The following is an 18380-nucleotide window of genomic DNA, read 5'->3' as shown; positions in this document are numbered from 1 at the left end:
AGTAGTGTGTGGATATTTATGCAAATTGACAGCTGTCTCATGGAGTAAAGCAGAGTAGGATTTTGGGAGTTGTGTTGTCACAGTTTTGCATTCTAACGTGACCACCCCTGCTGCAAATGCACCCCCTGCCCCTTAGTAAATTTTAATCTGCGCTTTGGGAGACCCTTTTGACGGAGGAATGATATTATGCTCTGTGGTTACTTTTTAGTAACACTGAGTGTTACATCCTGCCACTATTTATTTTGTAAAAAATACTCCCAAGTTGGTTACTTTGTTGGTTGGAGCTCCCTTGAGTGGGTGGCTGGTGCTGTTATGAAATCCACTCCCTTATGTAAGGGACATGGTGTGCGGTGCCCTCTTTGTACTCATCCTGCAGCTGTCAGGATTTATTATTGCTCCCACTGTGGGGATGTTGGCAATGTGTGACACAGGCTTCAGGACACGCTCCTGCCTGTGGCTGCCCTGGAGGGAAGAGGCCAGGCAGATAAGGACATTGCTGTTTGAGCACCATCTTCGGAAAGCTGCAAGAGATTCAGGTAACATTGACTGAAATGCGGTGGATGCCAGTGGTATGTCACTTGTCTGTGTCTTATACTCTAAATTATTTTGTATCCTTTGCTTTAAACAGCAAAACTGAGCTGTTCTGCACTGTTGCTATGTTGTTCAGTGTACTTCAAAGGATATTTTTAGAATGACATAAAAAGTGTAGAGGATCACAAAATAAAAAGGCTTTCCCTTGTAGGATGATTTTACAGTGCAATGTTGCTTATCCTTTAGAATGCAAAAGGACTGATTATTAACCATTTATTTTGTCTTCTAATGTGAAGAAAATTTGTCTTTTTTATTCTTCTGAGGTGGATGACAAGCTGATGGATGTGTGTAGCATTTTCTGCTTAATGTCCCAGTAGTTTCTTATGCTACTTGTTATTCTGCAGATGCATACAAAGACTTCAAATCCCATTGAATCTCTTTTCTGTTCCTCATCTAAAGATGTTGCTATAGCTAAGTTCATACATAGACACAAAAATAATGTCAATAATTTTCTTCTAGGTGTTACGGTAACATGTAGAAACCTCTAAAGTTATTTTTCACCTTTAAACAGGTTAATGGCTGCTGGTATTGTAGTAGTAAAGTTAAACATTAAACATGTGTCTTTGGTAGGGTGAAGTCAAAAGGGCATGGTGCATCCTCTCTAAAAGGAAAGGGCTATTCCATACTGTCCTTTTTCACTTGAAGTTTTGAAACAAAAACGTGCCAAGGACTTTGCACTGTGAGGAAGATTTCTTGGTATTCAGCATATTTTTTTACTTTGATTGTCCTTTTTTTTTCTTTTCACTGTATAGAGATATTCCTTCATCTATTGCCCTATTTAATTGCATTCCTATCGGGTCTTTAAACATGTGTAGGTTATTAACTGTATACTGCCTGTAACCATTCCAGCAAAAATCAGTTAAATCTGCACATAACAGTGGAAATTTAAAAATTAAATTAAAACTTCAAAAATTATTAAAGCACTGATTTTTTTTTTCTTCCTATGAACTCAGTGTTCTTTCTAATTGTAAAATATCAAGAATTGGAGATGATTGCTTCTGTCTACTTTTCTACAGACAGCAAAAATTGTATTGTCCTCTGTCATACTTTTCCTATTATTTTTTCTCTGGAGTCTGTGTGTTCTGTGACTGTTTATATAGGCACATATGCTTTTTGTTTAGCATGTTATTTGTAGGTCCTGCTTGTTACTTGTTCTCATATGCAACTCTTAGTAATAGGTTGTTTCCCTCTTTCCTTCCCTTCAAAGCCAATTTATTCAAACAAGATTAGATTCTTAAGGTGCAGTTTTTCATGTCTTTCAGACACTTGTTGCTACCTTTCCTTTCAATCCTTTATAAGCCTACAAACCCTGATTTTAGTTTGTTCTAATTTTAAGATTTCATATAATAGTTTTAAACATTTATCAAAGCTCTTTATCTTTCTCATTTTTTAAAAAATCTGCTCTTTTGCCTCTTTGAGAGTATAAGAGTTAAACTAGTTTGCTTCTGGTTCTTTTATGCCTTGAATATTGATACTTATGTGTCTACATGTTTTTATCATCTATATAAGTAAATTATAGCATAGTACATGTAAAAAAAAATTTCTTTTTTAACTAAGTGTTTGTGGGGAAAAAGAAATAAGGTACTTATTTCTTACATTATTCAGACAGGCTTGTGTTTCTCTGTCCCAGGGTTTGTGACTTAGTATGGATTTGACATCATCACAACATAATTATCTACAAAATGAACTGGTAAGAGAACTGGAAAGACAAGAAGGTAAAATGTTTCTTATTTCATTATTTTTCCTTGTTGCACTTAAGAATATTGTTAAGTATAAGGAAAAAAAGTGTCTGGCTGACAGTGAGCTATTTTCTCATTCATTTTTTCTGAAGAACTGTGTTTATGCCACTTGTGCAGAAAATACAACAGACAGTGCTGTTGTATTCTAGCTATGCAGTGGGTATCTTAAGTATGTTACACCTGCGTACTCTTGTCCTGGCAGTTTCCTACCAGTGCCTGGCATCTGTCCTCCAGCTATTTGCCTGTGACTGGTTCCAGGAAATAAAGCTGTGACTATGATCAAGCTATTCAGAGAGGTTTGTTTACAGGCTGTCAGTTAGGGAGAATTGGTTATTACAAGCTTGGTTTCTGTCTAGACAGTCTCAGACCTAATCTTTGAAATCACTCAGGGGCTATTGACAGGTTTTCCTCTTCAGCACTTTCATGGCTGCACATCTTTCAAGATCCTAAAGTATTGTAAGTAGTCCCCTTTTTAGCAGTCACCAGGAGTAGACAAGGTTTTAGGGCAAATGCATGTGTTTTGCGGTGGGGTCTAGTTATGTTCTACATAACGTGTGAAAGGAAGAGGGGTTTAAAATTATTTTATTTTTCATAATATTTTTGTTTAAAATCTCAGCTGAGTTGTGGTCCATGTACAGCCAAGCTTTTGGGTTTCTGCTTTCTCAAGAGAGATCAGCATGCAGTTTTGCTTTGCTGCCTGTTCAGTGAGGCAACATGGAGCTTTGGGCATGACTGCAATACTTAAAATTAATTATTTGCTCATTAAAACTAATGTTTGTTGTTTCACTTTCAAATACTTTTTTTGGAGTACCCCAAACTGATGACCTTCTCTGGAAAGCTGATGTTGCACAAGAGGATGTCTGATAGCAATTGGTATAGGTTGCTGTTCTACAAAGCACTGTTCAAGTGTCTTAATTTGGAGATTTTCTTTAATGCAATTCTCTTTCCTTTTGTCTAATTCTGGTTTGAACAAAGAGCTCAAGGTGATCCTGTGCAATGAAGCATGATTATTAGGAGAAGAATTATCTAGAAGAATAAATGTTAAAGATGGATCTACTAAAGACTGAAATATTGATGACTGTCATTTGTGTATTCCATAGTACACGAGGGCTGAAATGAAGTTCCACAGTCATTTCTATGCTTTTGAAAGCTTGAGTGTCCAATACAGATATTCTCTTCATGCAGGATTCAGGGCAGGGAGGAGTGAGGCTGCATATAATTTCTTTAGATTTTGAATTATGAAAATAAATTGAATTCTAGGACATTAGGTCAATGTAAGCAAATTAGTCAGTAGAATATTTAGATCAAATGCAGAAATACATTCCACTTAGCTAACAGAGGAACTGTGTCGATAGCAATAACAGGTGGTTCTCTTCCATGTCTAGAAACACTAGTTTAAGAGAATGAGGAGACATGAATGGAAAATGGAATATCTTCAAAGTTTCATCTGACACCATACTTTGGCATCTTTAATTCCATGCCAGGTTCTGGAAGTAAAGGGTGCTGAACCTGCTGCATGGAGATTTACCTGCTCAATCACTCTGAGCCTGTGCCTTCCCTGTTCTTATCCTTTTTCTCTACTGCCTTCACCATCCCTATTTCCTTATTTCACCTACACAGTCTCAATATCTGTTTTTCAGGGTTCTTATTCTAGTTCAGTTTCTCTGCAAGTTCCAGTCATGGGATCATAGAATCACAAAATGTTTTGGGTTGGAAGAGACCTTAAAGACCATGCAGTTCCAACTTCTCTACCATGGGTAGAGACACCTTCCACTAGACCAGATTGCTCAAAGCCCCATCCATCCTGACCTTGAACACTTCCATGGATGGGGCATCCACAGCTTCTCTGGGCAACCTGTTCCAGTGTTGCACCACTCTCACAGTCTGAGCTCTTTATCTTTGGTGCCTTCCCCTTTGCTTCTTAATTAACTCATCATAAGTTCTTCAGTTTAAAACTCCTTATTTTTGTTCACGATTCCCATTACTACTGGTTCTCAACTTACAGGTAGGTTCTCACCCAGTCTGATCCTTCCTCATGTGTCTTTATCCAATCAGTTCTCCACATCTGCATTATTAGATGTCTCCTTTCTTTCCTCACATAATTTGTCCCGATCATTAGCTTTAAGTTTCCTTCGCTAAATGTTTCTAAGATCAGATTCTACCACTCCCATCCTAATTTCTTGGGATACTAGATTACTTTACCCCGGTTGCATCGTGTAAATTCAACACAGAATAGCTTTACGTCTGAGTCAGAAGGAGGAGGACAAGTTTGCAAGGCATACTTGTCCTTGATAGTCCATCATTGCAGTTCACTTGGCCAGGGCTTCGTTTTTAATCCATAAATATCTGAGAAAATGCTGACCTAGTAGCCTTCTAATAACTCCTGACACTTTAGAAGGGACGCACTCCTTCTACTCACCCTGCTTGACAGATGTCCTAATTGATGGCAATTCCTTCCATCATGTCAAGTACCTTTATGAAGTCCAGAAAGGTACCTTAAACAGGACATACTTGGAATGGAGCAAAGTGAGAATCAGCCTAACCCTGTAATTTAGAAATTAAGATATTCAGCTGGGAAGAGGAGTGAGGTAGCATCTCATTCCTGTTTCCTGGGTTACTTCTAAAGATACTACTTCTCTTTCTCATTCCCTTCCCTGCTGACACTTTCCCACTGACTTCACAGACTTAGCTGTAAACTGTGAAAAATATCCTGGGACCTGAGCGTGGAGTCCAAGTCTGCCTTTTCACAACTGAGTGCCCAATTTGTAGTTGGGCTTTTCCTTGCTTATTGTCCTTCTAGCACGATTCTTGCAATCCTGGTTTTCTGATGGCCCGCCTCTGGTGGTGATGGAGAGGAGGGGAAGCACCTGGTTCTGTAGGATGGCTGGACCACACCCCTTGTGTGAGTGAGTTCTGAATTTGAATTCTTCTGAGGAAGATCCAGCACTCAGTTCCTCCATTTTGAGTTCCTCAATCTCTGAACCATTCTTTATATAGTGGACTTTGCAGTTTATAGTGCTGGTTAAATAAAGAGCTTATTTATACTATATAGAAATAATACTTTTGCAATATCTTCCCACACCACCTGACTTCCCTTCTTTCACCTTCCTTTTTTTTTTCAGTTTTATTCTTGTCTCTTTGCTTTGAATTATGCTTCTGTCTTAAGATTAAAAACCAACCAAACAAACACCAAACCCACAAACAAACATATAACCTCTTACATTAACACTCACCCTAAAAGCATTAATGCTCGTTCTAAAAGCATTAATGCTCGTCCTAAAAGCATTAATGCCTACACACACTCCCCCCAACTCATGGAAGTCACACCATTAAGTTACCTACATTTTTTTCTTCATTGCAAGATTGAGAAATAGCAGAATTAAAGTTCTACTCCTCTTAGGCAACAAGCTGTCTCTAAACCAAAAAAAGTCTAAAAGAGGTAGTTTAGAATAAGACTTCAGCGTAACTCAATTAAGGAGTGACTAGAAATAAATGGCACCTTCACAGCAAAACAGAGTAGTCTAGAAATAACTCTTCTCTTTATTTATCTCTTGAATGTCTTGCAGTAAGTTATCTCTGAACTCTTTTGTTTGAAAGTGGCAGCATTCAAGTACTCTAGTAAACATCAGTAAAAATTCATTAATTTAACACTTCTGTGTTCCTTTTCGCTCCCCACAAGAAGTAGACCCACTTTCATTGAAGACATTGCTAAGCTCAAGTGGAAACTTCTTGGGTATGGATAGAGTAACACTCAACAAATAATCAAAGTATACATTAACTCTGCAGAGAACTCTGCAACTTATTCTACCCTCTCAGCCATGTGCCTGTCTTTCCTATTTTCACTTATCTAATCTTTGCACTAGCTGCATTTTGACAATAAATAATATTTTTCTACTCCCCTCTGGTGGTCTAGTGGTTAGGATGCGGCGCTTTCACCGCCGCGGCCCGGGTTCGGGTCCCGGTCAGAGGAGTCCCCCGGGTAGATGGAGCTCGTTAGCCCTGTAAGGCCATCCATCTAAGAGAAGGTCACTCTAAACAAACCTACGTCCTGAGGACCTCACTGCCACCGTCCAAGCTTGCTCGGCCCCAGCAGATGAACCTTAGGATTAAAGGGTGGGCTCAGCTCAGCGCACACTGTGTCTCACCTAAAAAATCCACTGTGCAGGCTCGAAGGGCAAAGACCCTTCCCAAATCTTCGTTCGCGAAGACTGGCCATACAATATTTTTCTACTGCCACATGGAAAAGGTAGTAGGGTTGCATGGATTGGTGTTTTTAGTTTATTTCAGGTCCTTTATTCAAACATATATTTTAGAAACCTAGAATTATTGGTAGGTGAAAACTGATGGCATTTTCTTGAGTCTCTTCCTATCCATTAGGAAGTTGGTTGCCTTTTCTAATATACATTAAACCATCTAATTTAAAGTTACAGTCTTTTGTTGTCAAAGTCAAATAATTTAGTTATTTTTAGAGATTAAATAGCTGCAGAGCTTTGACCTGAGGTGTTTTCCATGACAGACAAACATGATGAAGTAACAGGGGAAGTACTTCACATATTAGAATTCATTGTGTGTCCCTGAGATAGACACTATGCCACTTCTACTTTCAGCCTTTTAATTGATTTTAAATGACCTATGACTTGGATAGGACTAGGATATCAGTGGTGTAAATTCCAAATTTACAAGTGCCTCTCAAGCCTGGGTGAATACATAGACTGGATACTGTGAGCGTACCCCTCTTCAGTTCTTGTGTCCTCATGCTCTGAGCTAAGTGCATTTTGTCTTTTGACTGAGAAGAGGCTGCCTGTGGTGGCAGTTGTGTATTTCTGCATTTCAAAGTGTAACATTTCAAGTATTATATTACCCTGACATAGTATCTCAGATTAATCAATATAATACACCTCTTCATTGCCATTGCTTCAACAGGTTGAACTTGTAATGAATGTACTGCTAACACTTACATGATGATCTCCCTTTTTGTAGGTAGGGATGAAATAAGGAAAAATTAACTGTCATTTAGACAAGTATTTCAGTGGTACTTTGCTTTATATTCTTAGAAAGGTATAGGTTACATCTGACTTCTGTGAAATCAAGAGCGTGATTAGATTTCCCTCCTAACCCCTTCCTTTAAAGGTCCTCAAGCTGGAATAGAATGAAATAGAAATAAGTGGAATGACATAAAGATACTAAAAGGATACCACCTGGAATTTAGGGACTGTTTTGTGATTCAGGATTTTGTATGTTTCCATGGAGCCATCTGTAATGCTTGCAGGAGCAGGGCTCTGATCCAGAGATATCAGTAGCTCAGTAAAAATTCTGAGATGCCAGAGTCCCTTAGTATTAGGACCTTTCTGGTTTTTTTGGGGGTAAACTTGGTCTGAACCATTGGAAATACTCATATGGATTCACAGGAATACCTTCTGATGATTTCTATCAGTGGAGTAATGTAACTCTTCTCCGGTCATCTCTTACAGTTACAGAACTGGTGGCAGATCTGTTCCCTCACCAATCTTTCTGCAGGTATCCCCTTGAATTTGGGATATATAGATAGCTATTTTATACACATATATGTATATTATATATATATATATGCTATGTGTATTATATATATCATGTCCATATGATATATATAAAATACATCTTAAATACTTAGTTTGTATGACTCCAGTCCCATGTGTCCAGAGCAAGGGGATCTAAAGAGTCCTGGCTATTACAAATTCTTGGAACTTTTTTGCATTATTCAATCAGTAATATCAGCACAGGTAGTCCTCTTGTGTTCATCAGACCCTGACATAATTGCTGAGAAGTCACGGAGGACTTTTCCACGTATGTCTTCACAGCTGTTGATACATGGTATTAAAATATTTGTAAGTACAAATATATAGGGTACATTTTAAATCTAAACTCCATAGGTGAGATTATACTGCTTCTGAAGAAGGGAGAGTATGTTGTTGTAGGCCTGAACTTTGTCAGGTCAAGTTCATGCTTAAGTCTTGAATTTCATTCCTTTTGCCAGCTGGAGAAGATCCATCAAAGAAGGAGAGAAGCAGAAAATGACTGGATCTTATTTCCTTATGACCTTGGGCTGTGACACCATTTGACCTCAAGAGATTAAGTAGGGTCAGAGCAGCACTTGAAAGAGGCTAACGTATTTTTTTTCTGTAGGCTGTTTTGATGAATCAGTGGTTGAAACTATGGTTTCTGAATTAATGCTGTTCTAATCCACTAGCAAAGTATTTGGAATATGTTTTGTTACTCTGTGTGCTATTTGTGAGTGAGTCTGAAAATGGATGTTAACTGCTAGTATCTTCTTAATAGCTTTCATGTGTAAGGGTCATTTTACTTTTTTAGCCACATTTTAATTCAGGTATCTAGACAATGGTAACTTTTTTTTTTAAATAGAATTTTGATTTACCCCTCTTGTCTATGCTGTTTTCCCTGCATTTTAAGTGCTGTTTTATGGTGCCTATCTCTGCTTGCTTTTCATTCTGTGGAGAATAATGTAATAATGGTGATTGCTTTGCCTTTGAGAATGATGCTTTCGTTCTTTTGATGTGGTTGATACAGTGTGTATCAGATGTGTCAGCAGTACCTGAGTTTTTTTCCCTCAGCCCTGATATTGACGTAAAATGCAGGGAGTTCAAACCACACACTCCAAAGATTTTTGACTCCAAGGTTAGACTTCTATAATAAACAATACTTTATCTGAAGTATTTCAAAGAACACTTAAGAAATTAGCCTATTAGGCATAAAGTCTTAAGCAACTTAAAGACATTAAAATTCTATTTCTTAAAGAATTTCAGCAGCTATAGATGGGAACTTCTTTGTGAACACAAGTTCAAGACCAAAGGAGTGCTATCTGTTTCACGAAGAAAAACTATCTCAATTTCTGTGTTACCTGAACAGGATCAGATTGCCTCATCTTACTATAAATAAGGTTTTAGACTTGAAACTCCAGTGGTTTCTGTGTATACATGCTCATGCAAATAGATAAATAGGCTAAAGAAAATCATTCTATGTATATATACATACCACTTTCATGCCTCTCCACATCACAGAAGAGGAGTGAGGGCAAACCTACCTGGTCAAGCACAGGCAGATGAAGAAGGGAGGATCCAGTCCTAGCAGACCTTTAAGTTCTGACAGTTCAGTATGGGTGCTCTAGTAGTATTGCTGGAAATGCTCATTATGCACTTCCATACTTACAAGAATTGACAGCCAAGTCATTCAAGCCACCTCCTCTCTTGTCTGATCCTGTTCTACTGATGAGTCATTTCTTTTTGTCTTAAAACGTCGTTAGAATCGTTCATTGAGTCATAATTTCAGGATGGTTTTTTTTAACAAGAGAATATGAACATAGAGATAAACACTTCAGGAGCATAACTTCCTTTTGGCTTTTTACATCTGTTATCAAGAAACTAGCTTGATCAAAGTACCAGCAGAATTTTCTTAGTGTTTTCAGGTATTAGAAGACTTCATCTCTCTTGGATTTTACTTACTCTTATAGTAATTTTTGTGTCACTTGACAGATTTTCCACTAGTTCTTTATTTTTCTGTTCTGACTGCTCTGAAGGCAGTTACAGAGAAATTAACTTCTTTCCCTTTGCATAATCCCACAAGAAGTTAGTTTGAAAGATATAAAGCAGCAAACAGAGGAGTGTCTTTTGCAGTGTGTAAACTTGTATGAAGGAAAGTGAATCTGACTAAAAGTCTGCACTCCTTATTTTGTTAGCACTCTTCATCAGGATCATTAGAATCTCAGTCCTGATAAAGTTTCTCAGGTTTTAAAGCCTGTCTACCATATGGTAACTCTGATGAAACAGATACTCTTCTTGATTCTTCACTATGCTAATATCTTCTTCAGGGGAAATAAAAAAAAAAAAAAAAAAATTGTGTAAGCTTCTCCAGGAAACTCACCTGGAGGATTACCAAAGGGATAAGATGGGCAAAAATTTAAATGTTGTCATTAATCAGCAGATTGGGCATTCTTCTTTTAGGAGTGCCGATGATTTAGCTCAGGAAGGAAGCAGTGGCCTACAAACTCTGTTAGTGTAGGTGCTACACAAAGCTGAAATAGAAAGTTTGCTGATCATGTAGGGAATAGATGGGAAATGTTTATTAAGCGCTAGAGGGGCAGCTGTAATACTGCTAAAGTTTTATAGATCTTCTGGCAGAAGCTTTGTAAGTTAAGACTTAATAAGTTACCAGCTTCTCAACAAAATTGGATCCGAAACTGATGTCAGGGGAGGAAGAATCAAGAAAAATGGCTGTAATTGAGAAGTAATAGAAAGAATAGCTTTTACTTCCCAGCTAGTAATGATCACAGAACAAGATCAGACTGCTCTAAGCAATAGGATAAGATTAAAAGCAGTCTGTATCTGGTATGCTTGGAAACAGGACGATATATTAAATACACTTATGATATGAGTAATAAGACAGCTTTATATTATTTCTTTAATTAAAAAAAAAGATTAATTTTGCCCTGAAGCAGCATTTCTCTGACATTTAATTCATGTTTGCCAAGAGCTCCCTGATTACAGGCACAATGACTCATGTGTTTTCTCTCAGCTTAACACTAGAGGCTTGAAGAAGATATAATGGGCTGACACATACTACTTGTTTCCTAACATCTTAGAATACCAAAGTTTCAGTGTTGAGCATTTTATTTTAGTTATCTTTATAAAATTTATAAAAAACTGTTTGTATTTTTTCCGGTAGTATATGCACTGCATTATTTTTAATTTTGCTGTATCCCATGATTAGGGTTCTCCCCTCACAATAAATTCTTGGAGTACTGGGGTTGGTTAGTTGGGTTTTGTTGGATTTTTGTGTCTTAGGGTCAACATACTAAGATTGAATATTGTTGCTTTTTCTTCTTCATTTGTTGCTGTTCTCTAGTCTCCTCTGATACTTAAAGTTGAGTTACAAGCTTAAAGCACTGGCTAATGAGCCTGAACATCTTCCTGATGTAGTTTTGTTTGGTATCATCTTTTTCTTAGTTCACTGCTGCTTTTGTTCCTTGGGCCTTGTATCACAAGGAAGAGAGAGAGACTTTGTCAATATGTTAACAATAAAATTACTGAGGCATATGGCAAAACAAGTGATGGCACTTGTGGCTGTCATGTCCTGTGACTGCAATGATTTGAAGGAGAAGAAAATATGAAGAATCTTCGGTAGACCAATGTGTTTTATGCTGATGAAAGCATAAATATTTTCATTTTTAACAACATTTGGGCCTGCAATTTCCATGCAGATCCTGATATTGATATCTGTGATTTTGTTGGGGGCTGCAGGTTTGATACAGAAACTCTGCTTTGGACAAGGCGGTAATCCAGTTATCTAAATCTCTAGCATGCTTTCTAGAAGGTGTAGCTTGTAAACATGTTTTGCTTTAGCTGATTTGCCAACAGATCATAGTTGGCACTGAAAGCAAAATTCTTGTGAAAATTTGGAATGAATCTAGACTTTGCTAAGAAAATGCTGTAGACAACTTCACTTGCATATTTCTTTTCCTAACGTTGTGGTACTGCTTTGTGTGATGACAGCAAAACTGAAGCTAGCTTGGTATGCAGCTAAAAAAGAATGAATCCTCTCCTGTTAGAAGAGTTATCCAGGATTATGTTAGCTATCATAAATATCCTTTGCTTAGCAACAGGAATGGCATTCGGGATATCAAGCCAACTGGAAAAAATACCTCTGACAGGGCTCTGCTGGGGTAGGTGGATAAGCTTTCCTGATAACACTAGTGCTTTCACTCTCATCTGTTATAATTTGTGTTGCTAGGATCTATTTCACAACTTTTGTGACAGACTTATAAATGATACTCTGGCTCCTTTTGTTTACTGTCAAAAAGAACCATAATGTGGGGAAAGTGAATAGCAAAAGGATATGGAAAATAATGAAAAATCTGGGCGCATAAGACCATGAGTACCCATACTAGGGCAGCTGTTCTTGAAGGGAAAAAGAAGTTTAAAAATTTCCTTTGGATTGCTGAAAGGAAAAGCAATGTATAGTGACATTCTCCTTCTTTACTTTTTATGAACTTAGCTGCTTCAGCAAAATAGGAAAGAAATTATTTAGTCATAAAACTTAAAACTTCAATTAGAATTCAGGAGAATTGTCATATATCATGCAAACTGCTAATGGTGAAATGTATTTTTATTTACAGATGTAATTCATGTTCTTGCTTCCAAATAAACTTTTCAACATGAATTAGTAGTTTCATTATCAGTCCACTCAGCCTGTTTGACTTTTTATACTTTTTCTTCCAGGGGAAAAAGAGGATGAACAGATAGTTGCAGAAATCATGAGGAGGCGGTTTTTTCCTACTCTTATAACTCATGAGACCTGGGAAGGCTTTCACTTTGCTGGCCATGAGATAAGAATTACAGAAGCCACTGATTGTTATGGGGCAGTCGTCTGGCCATCGGTACAATATTTTTGCAGTATTGTTATTTTTTATTTTTGGAGTCTTCTAGCACTTTTTAATTTGTTTTGTAGGACAAATATGTTTTATTATATGTTGTAAACCCAAGGAAATAATTCTGTGCTTCTCTGTCTCTGTTCTGGAAATCCCAAACCTGAATTTAGCCTGGTTTTGTTTGAATTTGTGGTTCTGAAAGCTTAGATGATATTTCTTCTTTGTGCCCCAGTCATACAAGGTGTATGATCCTGTGTCCCCTCCTCATTTACCAGTAACTTTTGATTCTGTTAGGCGATTAGACGCATATTTTGAAGGAAATATGGCAGGTTTATGATTATTGCATTTCTGTACATTTTGTAAATACAGATGACTGTGTATCAGGCAGATCCAGGTTGTGGAAACCACTATGTTACAAGCTCACAAGATATTAGCACTCACAGAAGCTACTCAGGCTACTCATGTAAGAAACAAATTTACCTTATAAATATGTAGATAAGGGAAAAGGAGCTTTCAGTTTCTTAAGCAGCCAGAAATCTAGTGGGAGAGAACCATTGCCCTTGGCTCTTGATGTAAGAACCATGAGCACATCCACCATACAAGAAGCCTTCTTCAAGGTTTTGAATCTGTACAATGTAGCTGACTATTTGGAAATAATTAAGACTGAAAGAATCCACCAAGAGGTGCCACGATAAACCATTGACACTTGTGGCTTTCAGGGAACAGTCCCTGTAGGAGAGACTCAGGAGGCTCCATTTCTGTCCCAGCTGTATCAGTGTCCCAGGTTCATACTATTTTTAAGAAGTATGACCATAGTTCAGCTGTGATATTCCTTGTTTTAGGAGATCTGGACAAATAATCTATACTATATGTTTTAGTGATGTCTGTGCATGTCCTCATGGAAAGTTTGACTGACTGCTGATTATTCTCACAGAATCATGGGCTTCATTGAAAAGCAACTTTTTTTTTTTTTTTCCTGGAAGGGCTTAGCCCGTTTTGCTGTGTAAGGAAGACAACCTTTCAATCTATGTTTCTTGATGTTCTCCCTTCCTCTTGATCTAACTTTACTTGAACTCTTCTGAAAAATGTCAGCCAGATTTGTCAAGAGGGGAGACACTTTAATGAAAATGAAGTTTCTGTATGTTTCATGGAAAGGCAGAACTCTCAGGAACTTTGATTTTGCTAGCTGGTTTCTACAGCAGAATAGGGTGAACTCTGAGGGAAGGAATTATAGGAATTTATGGAATAACAGGAAATCCTAATATAATGTGCCAAATATTAGTCAAATATCAGACCCAATCTATAGGAACCTGACTTTAATTAGTCCTAGTTCTCACAGACTTATTTCTTTACCAAAGTTCCCATTACCTACTCTTTCATGGTCTGAATTAAGAGGTAGAAAAAAAAACTTCATTCAAATGTCTAGAATGTTATCACTGGGTCAACACTCCTGTTCCTTTCCTTCTACTTCTTAATTAGTTAAAAGCAAAACTAAGAGTGTAATTTCATTGTGCCAGACCAAGCCACTAATAATTACCTTTCCGAATGGCAAGAGGATGTGGCAACCATCATATATATTTGTCAGTGGAGACTATATAATTGTCATCATCTGGGGAAAAATATGGGAGACAAGCTCGAAACTATCTTTGTCAGAGAAATAAAGTTAGCAATTTCTATTTCAACAGTGAACTAAAATTCATTGATTAGTGTGAGACAGAGCAGGTAGGCTGAAGGGGCTTCTTAATCACAGTTTATAAATACTTGTGTAAGGAGTCTGTTGTAGAGGGCTCTTTGTGGCTATATTTGCTATGAAAGTTTGCTAAGCTTAATGAGGTAAGCACATAGAAACTGAAAACAAACTGAACTGGAAGAAAAGAGGGTAAATCTATTCATCCCTTTTGAATCATTATGATAATTAATTATTTGTAGAAATAATTTACCATTGGAAAACTTAACAAGGGTTGTCGTGGATTTTCTCTCACAAGCAGTCCTTATGTCAAGATGTCTTTGCGAAGGACACCTTTTAAATCAATCAGAAGTTCCAGTTATAAGCAGGAATTGCTGACTGTAATTTTACATTATGCATAATGACATTATCTAATTGCAGTTGTTCCTTCTGGCTGTAATAATTTACAAACCTACATGGAGGCATGTTGTGGTATTTATTTTGTGACCTATAGAGCTCAAAGATCATAGTGAGCTGTGATCCTTTAGGGATGGTGCTTAAATGGATATTGCTCATTTGAACAGACAACAGGTTTTTTGCATGCTTTTGAATGACAATGCATATTTAGTGAAGGGGTTTATTTCATTAATTTATTCAGTATGTTCACGGATTTCCTCCACTACAGGCTCTTGTTCTGTGTTATTTTTTGGAAACTAATTCTAAACAATACAATTTGGTTGACAAAAATGTGATTGAAATTGGAGCTGGAACTGGGTTGGTCTCCATAGTAGCCAGCTTACTGGGTGAGTATGTGCCATTGCTGTTATGGTCTTAAAAATAGCTCTCAGATGAATAGTGGAGGGCAAAGGAAGTGGCTTAGTTCTTCTAAAAGACTGTTGTTTGAGAGCTTCCCAGACTGAGAAACAGTAAATTCTAAAAAGCACGTTTGGAAACATGCTTTGTTACTTTTTTTTTTCTGTGAGTGTATTGATGCAAGAAAGGAATAAATATATTGTCATTAACTGTGTTAAACAGAGGACCAAAATAAGAAATTAGTGGTTTCCCAGGATGTCAGTTGGAGCCAGATGTAAATATGACCAATGCACCCCCTTCCATTTACCAAAGAAGCTCTTGGATGCCAGGTCACTTTCTATCCATTTGTGTTTCAGTATTTTCCTTCAGCAAATTGATTTTTCTGCTACAGACGCTGTTGTGTTTTCTCTCATGGTAGCCTATTCTACCTCAAGAGTATTCCAAGTCCGTGGCATCTGCATTTTAACAGAACTTTAGCTTTCTGTAGTCTGAGAAAGCTTCTTTCTCTGTGAAAAGGAAGAAATCTGAGGCAATGCTTAAATCTCATGCTGACTACTTGGAGTCAGTAACTGGTATTCCTCTGTCCTTTGCTGGTCACTGTACATTTAACCAATGTGATATCAAGACGCAGTAAGTATCTAATTTCTCCCCACCAGCTGCATTCAGATTGCAATCTGTAGAATAGAACTATCACAAACCAAGTATTTATTTCAAGCACAATGTCTAAGAGTTATTGGGAACATTTACATTGTTCTGTTAGCCTCAGTGAGAGCTATTTGATAAAACGAGTTCCTTGTGCAGTGGCTTTTGTGAATGGACTTTTACTCAAGTCTTGAAGTATATTAAAATGTTACATTTGTTTTCTCCATGTCACAGGTGCCCTTGTGACTGCCACAGATTTGCCAGAATTACTGGGAAACCTTCAGCACAATGTTCTCCGTAATACAAAGCTGAAAAGCAAGCACCAACCTTGTGTTAAGGAATTGTCTTGGGGAATTGATCTGGAAAAGAACTTTCCTAGGTCTTCCTGTCATTTTGACTACATTATGGCTGCTGATGTAGTTTACCACCATCCTTTCCTGGATGAACTCCTCCTAACTTTTGATCACTTGTGCAAGAATGATACTGTTATTCTGTGGGCTATGAAATTTAGGTTGGAGAAAGAGAACAAATTTGTGGACAGATTTCAGACCCTGTTTGACTTAGAGATGATTTCTAATTTCCCCAGTTTGAACATAGCCTTGTATAAAGCAATGAGGAAAGACAGCATGAAAACCAGTCTTCCAAACTGATGGTCTGAAAGTGACAGTTTCAGCTGTTCTGTAGCTTGTTCTCTTTTTAATAATTTCCATGTTAGTAGCTGCTAACATCTACGTGAATCACAGTTTTAGAGGTAGCTAAAACAAAGCATCTGATTCCTAGTGCCTCCCTAATAAATTGCTAAATTCAATTTGCTGATAGTTTTATACACAGAAGAGATGTACTTTTGACATTTTCTTGACTTTTATGTGCTAAGATTACAACTCTAATAAGTTTCACTGGTCTTACCACTATTGTTATGGGTCATGTAATGAATATTTCCAAAATATTTCAGTTACAGCTTTGAGTGGTGTCTTATATGATCAACCAATCATTTAAAACTCAAGACTGTCAGGAATCTTTGCATTTAAAAGTTGAGGTGTTAAATATGATCTTTTCCCATTCTCACTATCATGTTAATCCTTCCTTAGAACAGCCTTAATAGGATGTTAAATTAGCTGGAAAAAACCTTACTACCTATATTGTCATAATACAGGGATAGAATATATTAGTTACCCTTTGATTTAATAATTATGCTTTCATTTTTTATTTAGATTCGGAGATTCTTCATCAGCTGCACACATGAGGCAAGAGGGAGTTAAATGTTTTGTTGCTTGAACAAGTGCTCAATATGTAAGTTGCATAAGAAGAGTACAGCTATCACCAGCTACCCTTTGCAAAGACCTTAGATTCTTGGATGTCTGCTCCTCCAAAAATAGACAGTTATCTGGACACCAGGGAACAACAATGGAAAAATTACAGTGACCATGAAGAGAGGAGCTTTGCACTGCCAGCTGCTGGTGGTTGGAGGTAGAAAACTAAACCAGCCTGTCATGGTGTGCCTGAGACATGGACAGGCTTAGACATTTGTTTGATTTTGTGATATGGACAAACAAAATACTTTCCTCCTAGTCCTCAGGATTGTGTGCTTCTGTTTACAGTGGCCTATCCAATAGTTTTCTTATGGGAAGATTAATAAAATTATTCTTTCCACATACCATATTTTCTGATTCTGCTTGATTTTGAGACCTTCAAGTCCCTTGCAGGCTAGAGAAGAGAGCTTTATCACCTCTGCTGTAGCAGGCAATTGTCCTAGCAATATGAAGGCTCTGAGGACTCTCAGTGTTTAACTTTTTAGCCACTATCTGTACTTCCTCAAAGTATATTTTATGTATTGCAGATTTGAGCATTTTTTTATTGTTGACTTCCAGAGCATACTAGTGTATATACCTCTGATTGGGGCAGATGCATGCTACTTATTTACTCTGCTGCCTGGCACAAGTACAAGGCAGAATTATAGTAAATAACTGGTACAACTGGGATGTACTTTTTCTTCCTGCTGAACATTGGGTTTTCTTGGGACTAAGGTGCTTGGTGTTAGAGATGAAGTGTTGCAGAGAGGAGAGACTGAACTGCCAAGCTTTTCCAGTGGGAACTGGGTATCCTATGTGAAAGGAGGTAGTGAAGAGAATTTTGGGGGAGAGCAAATGAGGATGTGGCAGGAGGGATCTGTTTTTGGAGGGAGGGTTGCAGAGAAAAGGTAGCTGTAGGGAGAAGGTCAGATGGAGAAAAAGAAAGAGAATAGTGAGACTGACTTCAAAAAGTTTTAAGAACCATAGCACCACCTTTCTTGCTACTGACTGTAGTGGGGGCATCCTTGGTGAGACATGGATAAAACTAAAGCAATCAGTAGTATGTCTTAGCCCAGGACAGCAAATGAGAAGAAAGGGAGTCAAGTCTACTTTCTAGCTTTCCTGATGAGAGATCACGTGTGAGATTTTGGTTTGGAGGTTATTGGAGAAAAAGCTTCTAATCCTCATCAGTTAGTTTCCTGTGACAAGGTTTGTAGATACAG

The 18380-nt window shown here is 37.6% G+C and overlaps 1 protein-coding gene across 10 annotated transcripts; it reads left to right on the top strand.

Moving 5' to 3' along the window:
• Positions 1–335: 335 nt before the first annotated feature.
• On the top strand, positions 336–17073 carry LOC116782820 (protein-lysine methyltransferase METTL21E-like). 10 transcript variants are annotated; one of them, XM_032679827.1, is made up of 6 exons: positions 336–536; positions 2223–2281; positions 2720–2786; positions 12599–12756; positions 15099–15216; positions 16103–17073. In XM_032679827.1, exons 2-6 carry the CDS (start codon positions 2237–2239, stop codon positions 16516–16518), a joined length of 804 nt encoding a protein of 267 aa, XP_032535718.1. In that variant the 5' UTR covers positions 336–536; positions 2223–2236; the 3' UTR covers positions 16519–17073. The 10 variants fall into 10 exon arrangements, with proteins under 10 accessions (XP_032535718.1, XP_032535717.1, XP_032535716.1 ...); XM_032679826.1 differs by having other exon boundaries at positions 2201–2281; XM_032679825.1 differs by having other exon boundaries at positions 2197–2281.
• Positions 17074–18380: the final 1307 nt, after the last annotated feature.

The sequence above is a fragment of the Chiroxiphia lanceolata genome, chromosome 2, assembly GCF_009829145.1.
Source record: "Chiroxiphia lanceolata isolate bChiLan1 chromosome 2, bChiLan1.pri, whole genome shotgun sequence".
NCBI lineage: Eukaryota > Metazoa > Chordata > Aves > Passeriformes > Pipridae > Chiroxiphia > Chiroxiphia lanceolata.
This window is presented reverse-complemented; position numbering and strand designations above follow the sequence as displayed.